The following is a 20,445-nucleotide window of genomic DNA, read 5'->3' as shown; positions in this document are numbered from 1 at the left end:
CACCTAATATGATCCAAATTTTAGTAAAAGAAAAGTTGGAATTTCAGTTTCAATCCAGAGAAATTCATGTTTGAAATCTTACTGGGCTGTGGTGTTTGATAGAAATATGTCCCACAACTGAATAATTAGATAAAAACAGACAATTAAATCACATTTCTTTTATTTGACATCAATATCGACGTGTTTTTTGCAGGCACTTTATATAGACTGCCTGAGACTCAACTTTTATAAATATATAAAATAAATCTTTAATTTGATGTAATTACTCCAAACTCTTTATTTTTTAAATAAGAGGCTCAGGTTTATGTCTTCAAAAAAAAAAAAAAAAAAAAACGAGCAAAATGTTAAAGAGATTTATTTTAACCTGCACTGCCTTTCCTTTTGCAGGCTTTGGCAACAATTAAAGCAAAAAATAAACAAAAAATACATCTAAGAATCCAGATACAGTAAAAATACAAAGAAAAATGTTTACATTGATACTGCTTGAATCTCTTTTCACCACAAAATTTGAAATTATGCAACATAAAACTTACTTCAACAAATAAATTCATAGAATTCCATTGCTTTAGTCAACAGCATGCATCGGTTTAAAGTGCTTTAAATCATCGAGCACATGAAAAAATATCATCAGCAAAAAGTTAAACCTACAAATGCTGGCAGTTCAAACAAAGATCAATCTAAAATAGATTAGACACGTGTTCTGTTCCACCATGGGTGGTGTAGAAAAACTGGATCAATCCATGATTCTACTATTTTTAAACAACAGAGTCCTTGTGCCTTTATTCCTTCCTGCAAAATGATCCTTGCTTCTTTTAATCACCAACCTAATTCAATATTTATAATACATAACACTGTATTGCACAAAAAAAAAGGGGGGGGGGATACATTGTGGTCAATTTCAATAACTGGCAAACATTTTCAATAGAAATCTGCAGTTTCAGCCTGATATAATCAAAGCTAGCAGGCTACTCTTGGATAAACAAAGTGACTCGTTAGCCATCCAGGCTACACGTAGCAAAGATGATGTTCTAGCTTGTGATTGCTTGGCAGTGATTCCCATTTGTCGCACCTGAAGTGCATTTTTTAACACATAACTCCAGCACTCCCACCTTTAAATGTGTCGAAGGGCTTTTAAAGCTTAAGAAATTGTTTTTTTTAGCTCAAGTAGAACAAGAACCTTCAGAAGTTTAGCCTATGAGCTGAATAACAAGCACTTTAGTGTTTAAATATCCTATTTAACTCCCCAACACATTATGGTCCGTATCTATTAAGTGCAAAAATAGAAGCGAGGACAGCTTCACATGAGCGTTCCACGCTAGCTTTCCTCATCGGTTGACGTGTATGTGCGCCAGTCGGGGATTAGATCTTTTCCTGGTGCTACTCAGTGCTGCTGTGATGAATGACATAGTAGTCGTGAACGTACATCAACACGGCGATGGGCTGCCCAATAATAAGGGACATCCACACAGCGGCGTTGCCATAGTTTCCGTTCAGATAGCGACCCACAAACCAAGCCAGAGGAACCTGTTTGGATCAAAAGACCAGAGGTCAGATTATGAGCGCAGATCTGTGTCAAAGATTAGACATGGAGGGTGTGCAGATGACCATGCTGGGATGGAAATGAGTGTGTGTGTTTTACCTGTGCCATCATTCCCATAAAAGCCCAGAGTCTGAACATCTTCAGAGGAATACTAACCAGGTACTGAGAGAAGAAAAAGCAGTTCAGAAAAGGTTAAACATAAATGCGTTCTATATTATTACTATTATTAATAATATTAAAAACGTGACAAAATTACGCAGTGTTAATAAAAAGTTAAAACTACACAATTAAGATGAAATTAATTTTCCTCAGTTTGAAAGGTTGTTTATTGTTAAGAACTAAGAGCTTAATGCTTCACTTACCTCATGGAAGAAGGCAGAAACCAGGAATACGGCAGTTTGAGCCAGAAACTTGTTTGTCCCTCTTTTCAACATCGGCTTATAGAAATGTCTGGAAAACATGAATAGAAAAACACAAAGACAAATTACCTGGGATGTAGGAAAATATTGATGCAGTGAAATATCACAATATTTCATGTTATGATACAGAATCAATATTTAAAGGCAGTGAATCAATTTTGTATTTGAATTTCTTTTATGGGTGCTTTGCAAACTTCAACTGCTAGGTGGCAGCAGTTTTTTCCTGCTTTATTCTGACGGAACAAGATCTTGCAAAAACATGCAGTGTGGCTTAAAAGCAGAGCTTATTTTTATGAAATTAAGCTTTAAAATTGCAAATATCATCCGACTTTAACTATTACAATATACCGTGCCGCCTGTATTATGATACATATCGTATTGTCTCTCCTGTAATTTAGGGATGGGTACCTTTGACATTTGAATCGATTCGGTACTAATTCCCGGTACCTAGGAATCGATACTTTTGAGTGTTTATTATTTTAATTCTCTTTTATAATTAAATAATATATTTTTCCTCAATATATAACAATATTTGATAAATATCACGATAAATAACATTCAACTATTTGTATTTTAACATCGTCCTTGTAGTTTTATAAGCTGATAATTAAACTGAAGCAAACATCTTTACTGTGAACTAAATTTACTGTGTATCTACATTCCTTTTGCCGTCTTTTTCATTTGATTTTTCCTACTGGGAAGTTAGAATTTCCGAGGAGAAAGCGAACGCACCATTAGCTGATAACAATGGTGGCATAGGAAGCTAACATATCAAGCTAACGTTATCTTAAACAGTTTATTTAACTGCTGGAGCAGATTAAAACGATGATGCCTCACACTTAGATCGTTGTCACTGGTTTCATCTTCACCCAATCACCCGTCGCATTTAGTGAAGTGAAGCCAAACCTTAGAGCGCATTCATGTTCTTCTAGTCGGGAAATTCTGAGTTTTGAGGAGAAAGTGAACGCACCATTAGCGAAACGGAAGCTAACATATCAAGCTAACGTTATCTTAAACATTTTATTTATCTACCGGAGCAGATTAAGATGAGGATGTCTCACTTAGATCGTTGTCGCTGGTTTCATCATCACCCAGTTACCCATCACATTTAGTGAAGTGGACCCAAGCTTTAGCGTGCGTTCTTTCTACCATGCTGCTCTGTTTACAACTGGCTCGCAGCGAGCGACGACATAACGCTCTTGTGCATGCGCAGCTGTCTTGGCAAGTTCTCGTTATGAAGGACAGGTACCGAAACGAGGCACCGTTAGAAACGACGTGAATCGGTGCTCGGTCGGTACTATGGAATTCGGTCGGTACCTTAAAAAGTACCGAATTCAGTACCCATCCCTAAATGTGATACATATATTGTCTCCCCTGTACTGTGAAACATATCGTATAATTTCCCCTGTACTGTGATACATATCGTATCGTCGCCCCGTACTGTGATACATATCTTATAATCTCCCCTGTACTATCTCCCCTGTACCGTGATACATATCGTATCATCTCCCCTGTACTGTGATACATATCGTATTGTCTCCCCTGTACTGTGATACATATCGCATTGTCTCCCCTGTACTGTGATACATATCGCATTGTCTCCCCTGTACTGTGATACATATCGTATAATCTCCCCTGTACCGTGATACATATCGTACCGTCTCCCCTGTACTGTGATACATATCGTATTGTCTCCCCTGTACTGTGATACATATCATACTGTCTCCCCTGTACTGTGATACATATCATACTGTCTCCCCTGTACTGTGATACATATCGTACCGTCTCCTCTGTACTGTGATACATACGTATAATCTCCCCTGTACTGTGATACATATCATACTGTCTCCCCTGTACTGTGATACATATCGTATTGTCTCTCCTGTACTGTGATACATATCGTACCGTCTCCTCTGTACTGTGATACATACGTATAATCTACCCCTGTACTGTGATACATATCATACTGTCTCCCCTGTACTGTGATACATATCGTATTGTCTCTCCTGTACTGTGATACATATCGTACCGTCTCCTCTGTACTGTGATACATACGTATAATCTCCCCTGTACTGTGATACATATCATACTGTCTCCCCTGTACTGTGATACATATCGTATTGTCTCTCCTGTACTGTGATACATATCGTATTGTCTCTCCTGTACTGTGATACATATCGTACCGTCTCCTCTGTACTGTGATACATACGTATAATCTACCCCTGTACTGTGATACATATCATACTGTCTCCCCTGTACTGTGATACATATCGTATTGTCTCTCCTGTACTGTGATACATATCGTACCGTCTCCTCTGTACTGTGATACTTATCGTACCGTCTCCTCTGTACTGTGATACATACGTATAATCTCCCCTGTACTGTGATACATATCATACTGTCTCCCCTGTACTGTGATACATATCGTTTTGTATCTCCTGTACTGTGATACATATCGTATCGTCTCCCCTGTACTGTGATACATATCGTATTGTCTCTCCTGTACTGTGATACATATCGTACCGTCTCCTCTGTACTGTGACACATATAGTATAATCTCCCCTGTACTGTGATACATATCATACTGTCTCCCCTGTACTGTGATACATATCGTATCATCTCCCCTGTACTGTGATACATATCGTATTGTCTCTCCTGTACTGTGATACATATAGTACCGTCTCCCCTGTACTGTGACACATATAGTATAATCTCCCCTGTACTGTGACACATATAGTATAATCTCCCCTGTACTGTGATACATATCGTATTACCTTATTGTATTACTTTGACCATTACCAACCGAAAATACAATGAAACCAACTTCTAGAAAACTTTTATTTAGTTATATATTAATTATATATATGAATTATAATATATTAGACCATCGAAAGGCAAAACATCAAGTACGTACCTCAGACACCATTTGTGCACTGGGATATTCCAGTTGGCCCAGAAATATGTGACAGACTCAGAGTTCCTGTGATAAACAAACAGCAGTGAAGATAACTGAATGAAACTGGTTTAGACATTACTGAATGATCTCTACTCACCACCAGTCCCTGTAGAACTCCCTGTCTCCAAACTGCAGCAGCTCAGCCACAAAGTTCATTGACGAGTGAAAAAACCAATAAAAGAATAATAACCATATCAAATGGTTAGGAACCTGGGAGAAAGATAAAGTGTTAAAGATGTGACTTAACGTCACCAACATGCAGCTCGGTCACAATACTCACAGCTAGTTTCAGCAGTCGCTCCACCATCCGGGAAAAGTCCATATCCTGTGAGAAATAGGAAATAAAATTATAATAAGTAGAAAATGTTTTTTAATCCTGTTTAGCTGCAGAAAATGGTCATACTATAAAAAAATGGTATATAAAATGGCCTGTATTTGATATAGCACCTTCTAGAGTCCTGGAACCCCCCAAGGCACTTTACAACACAATCAGTCATTCACCCATTCACACACACATTCACACGCTGGTGGGGATGAGCTACAATGTAGCCACAGCTGCCCTGGGGCGCACTGACAGAGGCGAGGCTGCCGAGCACTGGCGCCACCGGTCCCTCCGACCACCACCAGCAGGCAACGTGGGTTAAGTGTCTTGCCCAAGGACACGACAGCGACAGACTGAGTGGGGCTCGAACCTGCAACCTTTCGATTACGGGGCGAGCACTTAACTCCTGTGCCACCGTCACCCCAAAAAAGAAATATGGAGTTTTACTGCAGAAACAATAAAAAGTATACACACCTGAAAAGGTTTCATCGAGTTCTGAATAGTGGGAACCATCCACTGAAAGATAACTTTAATAGTTAATAACTAAAATAATCACTTTCCGGTCATTTCTTCAAAGACAAATTCAGTATTTTGAGCACCGACTAAGCTGGTAAACATCTTACATACCTGCTGGATCAGTCCCACCAACAACTGCATGAGGAAAAGCTGAAAGAAATCAATCATTGCCAATAAATAAACCAAGAATCTTTGTTCACCAGTTGAAATTTAATAAAACTAATCCACTAAATTGCATGTTAAATTTATATTTGTGACTAACTCGTCTCACCATTTCAAAAAGTCTTCTCATCAGGAACCTTTTGCGTACTCGAGGAGATCGTGGGAAGTTGAGCTGGTAGCAAAGGGTTGGAGCAAAAACAAAGTAGTACATGTCTGAAGACAAAAAGAAGTCAACGTCGTTAATCAGCAGTAAATGTAAACACAGAACAAAAAACAACATGAAAAGGATGTGTTTTAATCCTTAAAAGTGCCATGATCAAGATGAGAGATCTGGTCATTTGTTGCTTCACAAATTATTCCAAAGTTCTTAGTCTCTACTATGATTGCTTATCTGGCCATCAGAAATATATGTAAATAATAAAGATGGCTGCTTTGTAGGTAACATTTTTCCACGTAGCACAGACTTTCCAGTTTTTAGATTTTAGACTCTTTACGAATAAAATGTTCCATTAAAAATAGTCATTTTAACTCAGTAAAACAATCTGTTAAATGTATTATTGCACATGTTTCCACGCAGACGACCGCTCTTCTAATGATGAAGATTACAGACAGTACCTCTGTGTGTGAGGTTTCCTGGGTAGGAGACATGAGAATGAACTGCTGACCCGTTAGACTGTGGCACATCAGGACCTATGAACACAGCAGAGAAATGTTTCACTTTCTAAAAGTCAAACACAGTTGCAATCATTAAGCTGTACAAATTATTCAGACTTACAACACTCAGCACACTCAGTAACTGCCTACAATCTCAGTGGCCTAGTGGTAGAGTGTCCGCCCTGAGATCGGGAGATCAGGGGTTCGACTCCTGGTCGGGTCATACCAAAGACTTTGAAAAAATGGGACCCAATGCCTCCCTGCTTGACACTCAGCATTAAGGGGTTGGATTGGGGGGTTAAACCACCAAATAGTTCCCGAGCGCGGCTGTGTCTGCAGCTCACCGCTCCCCCAGGGGATGGGTCAAATGCGGAGAATAAATTTCACCACACACCTGTGTGTGTGTGACGACTAAATGAGACTTTAATCTTAATCTTTACCACCACTAGATGGCAGTGAGGGACAAAAGATAAACTAAAAAGAACTCTTGATGTGAACAGATTTGTGTAGATCATGTAAACATAAACAATAGTCAGGGTGACCCACTTACATGAATATGATCGTGTTAATCTTTTGGCTCTGGCTTGTCTGATCTCTCTGCACCACCTGTTGGAGTCTTGGTACGAGTAAAGCTTGAGGAAGAGGACTGTGTAGATCCCTAAAGAAATCACACCACCCACTGCAACACACACACACACACGCATGCACACACACACACACACACACACACACACACACACACACACACACACCCACACACACAGAGTTTACGGAGATTGTTCGTAAACATGAAAATTACTCCAGATTTCTTTCGTCATTTACTTCCTCACTAATAGCTACTAACAAACATGGTGGTACCTACAGAAAAACACACACAGTTAGCCTCGGGTGCATACCTGGGGTCATGGAGGTCACTGTGAGGACTGTGGCAGAGGGAAATATCAACATGCATGTCAGGTTGAAAATGTGAAGAATCCATCCGGCAGTTTCAGAGACTGTACCCTACAAAAGGTCACAGGAAGTGGGGTTTTTATGTTTATTTGATCAATTTGGTCTAAAGATTTTCATCCTATTAGAGAGACTGTTTTGGATTAATCGAAATCAGAGGCATAAAAAAATTACTGGTGAATTTAGAAAAGTGTGCTTACCACGGCCAGACGCCTCTCTAGGTACAAGGCTGATAAGATGAAGACGTTGGACGCTAAAACAGGAACAGATATAAAAGTTTCATTAATGAAAAGACCTTAACAGTCATTCATAAAAATGTGTCAAATGAGCCTTTTTAGGAATTGATAAGCTAAGTCGTACTTAAATAAAACCAACTGATGACCCTTTTAGCTTGATTTCAGAACAAGAGACACAGATAACACACGTTTCTCAATCCACCTTCAGCTGTAAACGTCACTAACTATAAGACAAACGAGGGTTTGTGGTGACTGAATCACCAGCGAGCTGCATTTGGGGAGCAGAGCTGCTAAAGGCCGACGTCGTGGTCAAAAGTTTAGAAAATTGCAAAAAATTATTTTTTCTTTTAAAAACCCAATGAGCCGACAAGGCCAGACTGAAACCAACTTCATCAGTGTGCATTAGTGGCGGTCTCATGCTACGCTAGCCAGTTTCAGTCAAAAATGCTAATTCTTATCCATTAAATAAAGTAACAGCAGCTTGTTTTATTTTAATAGAACTGAATATAAATCACTACAGGGGCCAGATGAAGTGGTTTGTATGGATTATTTTCCCCAGACCAAAGCTTCGATGACTGCGATCAGTGAGCCCCCAGAAGGATTTATTGATGTTTTTGTTTGTTTTGCTTCTTGTTGACTGTACCCGTTTCAGTGAGAACTAAAAGACTTTAAATCAACATTTATCATGCAGATGTATGTAGAACTTATTAGTTTCATCTGCATAAATGGAAAAAAAGATCATAACATGGCATCTAGCATGGTGGTGGGGGAAATGAATGTTTTCTCAGAAATGAATTTTCTTCCGAGAAGATGACGAAAAAGAAGTCTATGAAAAAGCAGAAGAAGACAAAGTAAATCAGAATCAGAATCAGCACATTAGTACCGAAACAAGTTCCTAGTTTGTGAACTGCTTGTTCACTGACAATGGCAATACACCTTTTCTGATTCTGATTTACTTTGTCTTCTTCTGCTTTTTCATAGACTTCTTCTTCGTCATCTTCTCGGAAGAAAAAAATGACTAAAAAGATGACAAAAACAAGAAGAAAAAGATGAAGTAGTAGAAGTTTTTTTTTGATTAGCACTTATCGAAATAAAAATCTCAAACACACAATAAAGAAAAAAAAAAGTAATTTTTTTTTAAAAGTAGAGAGAAAATGAAAGCCTGCTTTCTTCTCTTTTGGCTTCTGTCTCATCCAGACTACAAATGTTCACCTGAGACACACCTGGTGCATATTCAGGTGTAACTGCAGCAGGTGTTGATTATTTTCTGTTTCATGCCACAAAGTAAAAAATTCAATACCAATAATCAGGCAGGCTGCTGGCCAGCTGTAGGGGTCCTTCAGGAAAAGAGACACTACTTGGATAGGGTCGACCAAGATGCCGTATCTGGAGAAAGATGAGGAAAACAAACAAATCACTAAATCTAAACAAGAATCGGTGAGCTGAATAACGACTAAAGAATAAGTTTGTAAATATGAGGTGTTTTTGCAAGTGCGCACTCACTTGATAATGTTCTCCAAGAAGAGACGTGCGTTACTAAGCATCTGTAAATAAAAACAAAATCGCCCATTAAAAAACAAGGTGGAGTCAACGGAAGGAAACATTTTGTTTCAATGTTTTTCTTTACGTGGCTTTATGCCAAGTCTGAACTTTGTTAAGAAGCTAAAAATGTTTAGCTGTAAATCTGGTTTATCGGTTCCTCTTCAGGAACTCAGTCTGGGATTAGTCTGTAGAATTAGCAAGTTTTTATTGTTGCCACCTATTCTGCCATAATTCCCAGCAAAACGCCTCAACATAACCATATAACAACACAGTATGGTGGTGGTGTTTCCATGGAGATAAAAAGAGTTTTAGCTTCCTCGGTTCGTTCAACTTCAGCAGTGCCACCAACAGTCTGGGAAAACCTCACAAACAACAAGTCAAAACTTCCAGAACTCACATTGAACCGCCTCAGACAGACAGGCTGCATTCACAGACAACAGCTCCGTCACCTCAACGTTTCCCAACAAGAACAGAACCAGACTCTGACCAGAACACGTAAAACAATTCCTTAAATTACATTTGTAAACAGATCAGAACATTCCATCCATTACACTAGCTAGCCAAGCTCTGGCTTCACTTCCTGTTTAGCTGCGACTTGTGCACAGAGGGACGTTTGATTGATGGCTCATGATCCAATCATTAAGAATGGGACACGAACAATGATAGGATGAGGTTTTTCCAGGATTGCACGTTTCCCAAATGGGTTCAAATGCAGACATTTCACTTCTCACCCAAGGAGCTTTGTCAATTTTGACTGGAACATACAAGAGTCAAGCTTATAACCTGTAGCTCTGTTACTAATGAATGAGCTGAAACTACCTATGAGTACCCCTACCCCCAGAGGAGTCAATTGATCCCATTAGGCCCTATTTTGTTGGACTGTAAGATGCAGGAAGGTGTGACCTGGACTGAAACATTTTTGGAATTAGGTTCAGCGCTCCATTGCAGGTGCTGGATAGGTGAAACCTGAGGCCTCCTCTGTTTAAAGTAGGTCTTTCCTGTTTGACTTGTATAGGTTCATTTACTCCTCTCTCAAACCATCAATGTTTTCTGTCAAAAATGTGTTTAGTAAGCATGTCCTAATACATCTGTAAAGTTGTCCGCATCTTACAAATAAATGCACAGGAAGCTGAGAAAGGCCTCATTTACACGCCGAGTCAGACATGTTTCACACCTAAGCTTGGCAACACGATGACACCTCGACCGCTATCACACCCTGCTGCTGCTCCCTCTGTAAAACATTACTTTATGATCATGTTATGCACTCAAGTTCAAGGTTCAACTCCAGCTTCAGTGATTGAAAATGACTCGACTTGGAGATGAGGAGTACATTTACAGTGGGGCAAAAAAGTATTTAGTCAGCCACCGATTGTGCAAGTTCTCCCACTTAAAATGATGACAGAGGTCAGTAATTTACATCATAGGTACACTTCAACTGTGAGAGATGGAATGTGAAAAAAAATCCATGCATTCACATGGCAGGATTTTTAAAGAATTTATTTGTAAATCAGCATGGAAAATAAGTATTTGGTCACTTCAAACAAGGAAAATCTCTGGCTCTCACAGACCTGTAACATCTTCTTTAAGAAGCTTTTCTGTCCTCCACTCGTTACTTGTATTAATGGCACCTGTTTGAACTCATTATCTGTATAAAAGACACCTGTCCACAGCCTCAAACAGTCAGACTACAAACTCCACTATAGCCAAGACCAAAGAGCTTTCGAAGGACACCAGGAAAAGAATTGTAGACCTGCACCAGACTGGGAAGAGTGAATCTACAATAGGCAAGCAGCTTGGTGTGAAAAAATCAACTGTGGGAGCAATTAACAGAAAATGGAAGACATACAAGACCACTGATAATCTCCCTCGATCTGGGGCTCCACGCAAGATCTCATCCCGTCGGGTCAAAATGATCACGAGAACAGTGAGCAAGAATCCCAGAACCACACGGGGGGACCTGGTGAATGACCGGCAGAGAGCTGGGACCACAGTAACAAAGGTCACCATCAGTAACACACTACAACGGCAGGGAATCAAATCCTGCAGTGCCAGACGTGTTCCGCTGCTGAAGCCAGTGCATGTCCAGGCCCGTCTGAAGTTTGCCAGAGAGCACATGGATGATACAGCAGAGGATTGGGAGAATGTCATGTGGTCAGATGAAACCAAAGTAGAACTTTTTGGTATAAACTCAACTCGTCGTGTTTGGAGGAAGAAGAATACTGAGTTGCATCCCAAGAACACCATACCTACTGTGAAGCATAGGGGTGGGAACATCATGCTTTGGGGCTGTTTTTCTGCTAAGGGGACAGGACGACTGATCCGTGTTAAGGACAGAATGAATGGGGCCAAGTATCGTGAGATTCTGAGCCAAAACCTCCTTCCATCAGTGAGAGCTTTGAAGATGAAACGTGGCTGGGTCTTCCAACACGACAATGATCCCAAACACACCGCCCGGGCATCAAAGGAGTGGCTCCGTAAGAAGCATTTGAAAGTCCTGGAGTGGCCTAGCCAGTCTCCAGACCTCAACCCCATAGAAAATCTGTAGAGGGAGTTGAAAGTCTGTGTTGCTCGGCGACAGCCCCAAAACATCACTGCTCTCGAGAAGATCTGCATGGAGGAATGGGCCAAAATACCAGCTACTGTGTGTGCAAACCTGGTAAAGACCTATAGTAATCGTTTGACCTCTGTTATTGCCAAAAAAGGTTATGTTACAAAGTATTGAGTTGAATTTTTGTTATTGACCAAATACTTATTTTCCACCCTGATTTACAAATAAATTATTTAAAAATCCTGCCATGTGAATTCATGGATTTTTTTTCACATTCTGTCTCTCACAGTTGAAGTGTACCTATGATGAAAATTACTGACCTCTGTCATCATTTTAAGTGGGAGAACTTGCACAATCGGTGGCTGACTAAATACTTTTTTGCCCCACTGTATATATTGGGTTGGTTTATTTTTAAGAGAGACATTTATTAAAGTGGGGTCAGTGGCATGATGATGTCATATTCAAGGGATTGTTTATGTCCTTTGCTTTTTCCAACACCTGCAGCATTGTGTTTTTGATTCAGATCCATTACCTTTGCCTCTGGTGACCTTTAGCACACACAAGAGGATCATCATCTCCAACAGAATAACTGGGACAGGGACCTTTACAGAGCAATTAAACAGAGGATTGCTAAATCGGTTATTTAGCAACATTTTCAGTGTGCTGGTATTTTTTTCTATTAGCCTTGTTCTTAGAAAGGTCAGCACACAAAGCTAGGCACTGAGCAACACCAGGAGGATCCCTCCTCAGGTGGGACTTGACAAACTGTTTTCTGGCAAGGATAAAACTCTTACAAATAAAGGTTTACTCTATTTTTCTCTAAGAACAATAACAGAACATTATAACCAGTGGATAAGTGATTTTGACAAAATCTGAATCTTTTTAGTCAAATTAAAAAGTTTCCAAATACATCAGTAACAAAACATTAAAGTGGGCATTCACTTGTTATTTCAACAAATCTGGGGTCTCCAGTATGAATGAATACCTTGTGAGCCATTTTCTTTTAAGAAAAAAAAAGCTCCTGTTTCGGGAAGTGAAGGTTAGCTGGAGGAGTGGGGGACGGGAAACGGCAGGAATGGTAGTCCTACTCACTAAGATTCATGTTATGCAAACATCTAGCCTCTGATTGGCTAACAGCATGGACACTTCCACTGCTAACCCTAACCCCTCACTCGTCTTGTGTTAACAATGCAAGGTTGATGTTTTATCTCCACAAATAACACAAGCCTGGAGGAGTTTTGGCATGTGGTGGAGTTGCTAATGCTAACGGTTAGTTTCTACTAGCTGAGACACGCTCTGCTCTCTCTTGGCCGCTAAATTGACAACAGCCTTCCGTGATCGGGTCATCGGTAGCAAAGATGGGCGAGTCCACGAATGCCCATTTTACAGTGACGTACATCTGTGCGGCTTTTTCTGGCCCAAGCGTTCTCATGTTTATGTTCTTTCTCTGGCTAATGCAGGAAACGGGTCAAAAACTATTTCACATTCTGCATGCATGTGATTTCAAAAATAACAAAATTCTCAGTGAACCTCCTCTTCAAACTGGATCTTCATTTCATAAATAAACTTTTTCTCATAATATACCCAATTTATATCAGATCTAAAGATTTCATGTTTCCTTTTAATCATTTAAAATGTGAATTTCATTGAGGCCAGCTAACATAAGATGCGCTGTTTCAAAGCTTTAAACTTTATTTAGCATGACCATCAACACTGATGTGGCAAAGCCAGCTTCTGTTTCTAGATAGGTCTCATGTTTCAAATTAAACTGCTCTAAACTCCTCTTATCTCTCTGAGCGCTCCTTTTCTGTGGCCGTCTCCAAGTTTAGGTCCTCCACCACCTCCCTTACCCATGGTGTCCCACAAGGTTCTGTGCTGGGGCCTCTGCTCTTCCTCCTCTATCTGCTTCCTCTTCAGCACATCCTGAGCTCCTTCAAAGGAATCTCCTACCATCTTTATGCAGATGACATCCAACTGTACATCTCCTTTAAGCCCCATGAGATGTCTAAGCTGCAGCTGTTACACATCTGCTTAGAGTCTATCAAAACCTGGATGGCTGGGAGCTTTCTACAGCTGAATGAAGATAAGACTGAGATCCTCATCTGTGCCCCAGACAAGCTGGTTCCCAAAGTCAGAGACTCTCTTGGTCAGCTTGCTTCTCTCACCAAACCTTCCATCAGGAATCTTGGCGTGACCTTTGACCCAGCTCTCACCCTGGATTCTCATGTCAGTTCTCTTGTTCGCTCCTTCTTCTTCCATCTCAGGAACATTGCTAAGCTGAGTCCCATTCTTTCCCGCTCTGAACTTGAGACAGTTATCCACACCTTCATCTCCTCACTCTTAGACTACTGTATCTCTCTTTTCACGTGTCTGAGCAGAGCCTCCCTGAACCGTCTACAGGTGGTTCAGAATGCCTGTGCTCGGCTTCTGACCAAGTCCTCCAAACACACCCACCTCACCCCGCTTCTCCTCCAGCTTCACTGGCAGCCAGTCAGCTTCAGGGTTCATTTCAAGATCCTGGTTCTGGTCTATAGGGCCTTACATGGACAAGCACCATCTTACATTGGTGATCTTCTTAGTCCCTACACCCCCAGCAGGTCCCTGAGGTCCAGTGATCAAAGCCTACTGGTTGTGCAACACACCAGGCTAAAGACCAAAGGTGACAGATCATTTGCTGCTGTGGCCCCCAGACTCTGGAACTCTCTCCCCCTGAGCCTGAGATCAGTGGACTCAGTGGTCTCCTTTAAAAAGCAGCTGAAGACTCACTTGTTCAAGCTGGTTTTTGTATGACCTTCTTCACCACTCTCTCTTTATTCTGCTCTCCCCACCTACTCCACCTTCCCCAGGATCCACTGATTTCCCTCTTTCCTATTCACTCTCTCTTTCTTAACATTTTTTTAATCACAATTGCCTATTTTTGCTCATTTTAAATATATTTTTAAACATTTTCTAAATGCTTTTTTATATTTTTACATTTTTTGTTTTTGTGAAGCGCCTCGTGATTTTAATCTTGAGAGACGCTATAGAAATGATACTTTCTTCTTCTTCTTAAACTAACTGATTTGGTGCTTGTTCAGAAAGCACTTTCACGTGTTTCTTATCTACCAGAGAGAAACAGAAAAGCACACAGCAGCCTTTTCTGGTACTTATCAGGCTTTCATACTTTGAAGTTTTGCACAAAGTGCTGAAGCACATCTAATCTCTCATCTCCACAAAAACACACCCCTGCAGCTGATATTTTGGGAGTTTAGCCAATGGTCTGCATTTTCATAAAAAAAACAAATCTTCAGAAACCACCGGAAAAAGGGACACGTTCAAGGGTTTGTAGTTCCACTTCACTCTCGACAACATCTAAAAGTTGAGCAGGGCCAGCTGTTGAGCGCATTTTATAACATGCAAAGAATCTGGTCGCAGAACAGAGAATTGCAGGGTGGTAATCAAATTTGTGCACAATTTTATTCATGCATGGTGTAATATTTTCCATGCAAGTGTGTGCACTTCTAGAAATATAAGATACGCATGTGCACATAAACAGACACATCACATCTGCACATGTGCAAAATGTCCTATTTATAGCGTGGGTTCATTTCAGTTACATATGGATGACAGCCAGCAGTATCACCTATCAAAACACTCACAACTCTGGAGAAAGAAAATGAAATAAACCAGAAGTAATTTTTTAAGTGACCACAGCTCATTCAGTGCCCAGCATTTGAGTTGTAATGACAGTATCCGATTATCAACAAGCCATTTTGTGACATAATGGGGAAATACAGACTGAAACTTCAGTTTTTTTTAAAGTGAAAGCACTAAATTCCCTAAATTGTACTCACCAGCATGACAACACACCAGTTAAGGATTCCTCTGTAGTTGCTGTAGCCGCTGGCTGAGCTCAAGAGAGACTCTTGCAGAACATGACAGCTGCAGAGGAGAGTATTTAGAAATTATTGATCCGTGTTTTATTCACTTTCTGGAAGTAAAAAGAACAATTTTTTTTTAATATGATCAGAGAAAAGCTAAAATACATTTTAGAATAACTGCCTACACTTTATGGATGTGAAAACTCTAAACTCAATATCAGTTTGTTACTATTTCCCTCTGATTTTTGTTATTATTTTTGTACTTGTACTGTTAAATGTATCCTGCAGAATGACACATAAATATTTTAAAACGGCATAAAACAACCAGGAATGTAGTAACTTTATAACCCAGATTGGGAAATTATGAATGAATCACGTCCAACAACCAACCGCTTGCCCCAAGAATTGTGAAAAAGTGGGTTGAAGGTTCTGAACCAACAATGAATTGTAGCAATAAAGGCTCAACTTTAACAAAACTATGACTTTTATGATTAACAAGTCATTCTTTAAACATAAAATATTTGAGATGTTTTTAAGCGAGTTTGAGGCCGTTTTGTTTCGATAAACATGTCGATTCTCATGTGTACATAAACTTTTCAATCAGGCACTACACACAACCTTTGACCTTTCTTTCAGATCAAAAAGGATTAGCTTTAAAAAAATACTATGACACCATAAATGTATTATCAAAGACAGCGTGTATGATGCATCCTGTACAAGCAATCTAAAAGCAAACAAAAATAAACAAATTGAGCTGAAACAAAGACTTCATCTACTAACTAAACTGAAACCAAAAGCAAAGAAAAGCTAAAATACAGAGCAAAAATTTACTTCAACTTCAAACTGTAGAGAATTATTAGGGGTGCGAAAAGAAAAACAGAAAATATCGGAAGTCAAAAGTCAGAGTTCTTTTTCAGTGGCCCTGATCACTTTCCGAACTTTTAGTGATGTGACGTTCACGAACGAATCGAGACTTTTGAGCAAGTTTTCGAAGTGCACGACGAGAGCCGAGTCCTTGTAGAGAACTGTTCATCTCGTCTTCCAGTAGGGCCCCTGCCTCCAGAACGCCCGCTCTCACAGACATCGGTGGAAGGCAACTCCCCCCTCCAAGCGCTGTCACGGAAAACCCCACCCCCGCCCCGCTCTCACAACTCTGCTTCTTTCAAAGGAACCCGTCTTTTGAAAGTTTCTTCAAAGGATCTGCTCGGGGTCCTTCGACTGCCGATGACGTCAAAGTACGGCAAACCCACTCGGACAAAATACTCTACACATCTATACTGCTGGAAAGAATTTAGCAGTTTCATTATTAAAATAATGTTTCTTAAGACGTAAGTTTGTGTTTATAATAGTATTTGTAAAATAAAACACTATTTTTTCATAATGTTGAACTCCTCTTTGAGCACATCCCTTGAAGAATCATAGGTATTAGCAACACCTGTGAAATTGTATTTGCAGGAAAGAAGTGTGTCCCGTTTATTGAAGTATTTTGTGTTTAGAGTTTTTGACGTCTTGTCCATGCGTAGTTCAGTTACGCTCATAGCTGCTAGCCAAAACTCTGGAGTTAAAAGTTTTCTGGCTTTACTAAAATACCTGTCTGTACTTATTTGATTGATGGTAGTTTTACTTTCTATTAGACTCCAAATGTAATCATTTGGCACGTTTCTAATTCATAATTTGTAAGAATGTAATCGGTGATATTAGCATTCCTATGGGTTTTTCCATGTATATTAGCATTGCGCTAAGCACTCGCTGCCAAATTGCAGCCTTTGCAATTAGAAAATCTCATTTTGTCACATCGCAATTTAATTGCACATGCAGTTAATCGTTCAGCCCTAATATACATGCAGCTCTATGCTAAAAGTGTATTTTCAAAGAGGTAATGATGGATTTCTTTGTAAAAGTTGTCCATCTTTCCAACAGAAAAATTTGCCTGGACCAACGTAACGTGATACCAATGTAACGTGATTACGTAGCTTCCGTAAGGTTCACGTTCAGCCAATCAACTACTTTGTTATCAGCAGTCGAAGGACCCCGAGCCGATCTTGCACCGAGCAGATCCTGTACCGACACTATAAGTCCCATCTCTACAAACGCTGCACTTGAAAGCAATTGTCAACTAAAATTGTACATATGGTGACTAGAAAATACGCCGATATATCAGGCCAATATTTACCATCTTTAATATATATCGGCCAGTGCAGATTTACTTCTTCAGTAGTGCCAATTTAAAGTCAGGCACATTCGCGGGCAGCTCAGAGCTGCTGCAGAGTTGTTCTTATGCTACGTGTATATTTACATTCTGAAAAACATCTGATTTATAAGTGCTCTAAAACTCCATTGTTAACTGACATTTCTTTTAGTTTACCTGCTTTGCATTTTTAACACTTTTTTGTTAAATGTTTAAATTTGTACTAAACTAAGATTTAGGACTAGGTAAATTTTAATTTAATGTTTTAAAACGGATTCAAGTTTAGAAATGTCCACCACGGTTGATATTTGTGACATTTTGGTACGCCAATAAGGCAGAAATCGTTTAGGCATGAAAATTGGCAACAAAAAAATTGGTAGTACATATCGGCCATCTGCAATGGTATCAGCAATTGAAAAACACCACATCAGTAGATCTCTTGAAAACCTTCTGAACTAAATTACACCGAGAAGTCAGAATATTTATTTTTCTACAAAGTTTAACGAGCCCAATTGTGGGGAAAAACTTTCTGGGATTTTTATTAGAAAAAAAAGAGCTAAAACAAATCTAAGACATAAAGGATATATAAAAAAAAACTTTTCTTTACCTTAAGAGTACATTATCAGGCCCACTTCCGCTCTAACCCGCTGTGGCGTCTAGTTGTTTACCTGAGTCTGGCGTTGATATCCTCCACCGCACTCTTGGGTGTCTTCGGACCAGTCCCGAGCTCCTGCTGCTGTTTTCCCGACGAGTCCTCCTCTCTGTACAGCCTCCCGTTGTGGCTCGCATGCTTTGAAGGCTCCGCTGCTGGTTTGGTTTTAGCGGGATGCTGTGGAGGTTTCTCCCCAGCGTTGTGCCGCTTGTTCCCGTTGACTTGTTTCGCGCTGACCGCTCCTCCACCGACGATGGTCGTCCTCCTCCTGCGGAATGCGGGCCCTCTCGCCTCGGCTCTCTCGCTCATTTCTGCGGCTTCAGTCACGAGACGCAGTTTCTACCTGCCCGACACTCATAGCTAATAAAGCCTTTTTTAAATTTATTATTTATTTTACCCTTTTCTGTTTCATCCAGTCGTGACAAAAAGAGAACTACACTAACAGAAGCAGCCAAACAGATCTCCTTGTGTGTATTAAAATGTCAATGCTGGTGGTAAAGAAGCGTTTTACCACCACTACAGTTCAATGTGCATCTGGCGCTTTGGTTGCCAGATCTTTGATTTGGGCAGACATCCCCCTATCGAGTCATCGGTCGACTTCCGCTTTAGGGGCGGCACCTTAAAAGGGTTTCTTGCTCAGTCCGCATGACAAATTAAGTTCTTTGAACCCACGCAAGATGAAAACTACTTCTTTAAAATGTGCAACAACATTTTAACACAAAAGCACACAAATAACTATCTCAAAGTTTGGCATGTTACCAATTTCTTTTTGGACTGCCTTGCTCCCTTTCCTTACATTTTTAATCAAATTTTTATTTCTAATTTTAAACATATTTGAAATCTTTTTTTAAAATCTTTTTTATTTTAAATTTTTGTTTTTGTGAAGTAGCCTACCTCCTGATTTTTATCATGAGAGGCGCTATATAAAAGATTGTTTCTTTCTTTCTGTATTAGATGGTTGATGTCAATTTTTGGACAGAAAAAAAATCAGACTTTTGCACTTAGTTGTGTTAGGCAGGCAGAAAAATGTTAAGTAATGATAAATTATAAGAAATAAGGATGTTTGTAGGATTTGCAAAATACCTGTAATTTACCCAAGAGAATCCGCCCTTCTTCCAAAATCAATTTCCCTCTGGGATTAATAAAGTATTTTTGAATTGAATAGAATTTAATTTACATAGAAGTACTTTGATTGATACTCAGTTTTTTGTTTGTTTGTTGTTTATAGCTATTTTTTAGTTTTTGATAAAAAATCTAACGAGTAAATGGCCTGTATATGTATGGCACCTTCTTAGGGTTCTACAACCCCCCAAGGTGCTTCACAACACAATCAGTCATTCACCCCATTCAAACACACACTGGTGAGGATGAGCTGATATAGGCTGGGCCTGCCGAACGTTACCGCCACTGCTTTCTCCGACCACCACAAGCAGACAAGGTGGTTCAGGTGTTTTGCCCAAGCCCCCACAATGTGGCTCAAAATTTGAAGCAATCCCGGAAGTACCAAAATTGCAGTTCCACCCTCATCCGCTGGGGGCGGTTGTCAGAAGCGAGCAAATCCTCATTGACTCCCATGTTAAAAATACCAATTTCACTGCAGAAATAAACATGTTTACAGCCTGGTACCAAAACATGTTTTTGGTTTAAATGATCTAGTTTACACTCATGACAACTCTGAGGGGGCTGAAATTTTTTCTCACTCTTCTGTTTAAGTGTATTAAAAGCCTAAAATTCTGTATAATTAATGAGCATCAGACCCACGTGACCACAGAGCTAGCTCCGTGGAAAGGCCTCAGTAGAGCCTCGGTCTGGCTTGGAAACTGTTCCGGGATTTTGAGTCTTCGTGTTTGATTTTTCTTTTTTGGATATTTTTTGTGCAATTGTTGGACAAAATGACTTGCT

General features: G+C 39.9%; 1 protein-coding gene across 1 annotated transcript; it reads right to left on the bottom strand.

Moving 5' to 3' along the window:
• Window positions 1–916: 916 nt before the first annotated feature.
• dgat1a (diacylglycerol O-acyltransferase 1a) lies at window positions 917–19,065 on the bottom strand. Its single transcript, XM_015973607.3, has 17 exons — window positions 18,560–19,065; window positions 15,677–15,764; window positions 9,257–9,297; window positions 9,054–9,139; window positions 7,718–7,770; window positions 7,466–7,571; window positions 7,120–7,248; window positions 6,531–6,605; window positions 6,025–6,128; window positions 5,865–5,903; window positions 5,712–5,753; window positions 5,196–5,240; window positions 5,013–5,125; window positions 4,874–4,939; window positions 1,903–1,990; window positions 1,640–1,702; window positions 917–1,524 (listed from the first exon to the last, which is right to left on the bottom strand). Exons 1-17 carry the CDS (start codon window positions 18,850–18,852, stop codon window positions 1,378–1,380), a joined length of 1,578 nt encoding a protein of 525 aa, XP_015829093.3. The 5' UTR covers window positions 18,853–19,065; the 3' UTR covers window positions 917–1,377.
• Between the last annotated feature and the right edge of the window lie 1,380 nt (window positions 19,066–20,445).

Source organism: Nothobranchius furzeri, chromosome 19 (genome assembly GCF_043380555.1).
Source record: "Nothobranchius furzeri strain GRZ-AD chromosome 19, NfurGRZ-RIMD1, whole genome shotgun sequence".
NCBI lineage: Eukaryota > Metazoa > Chordata > Actinopteri > Cyprinodontiformes > Nothobranchiidae > Nothobranchius > Nothobranchius furzeri.
This window is presented reverse-complemented; position numbering and strand designations above follow the sequence as displayed.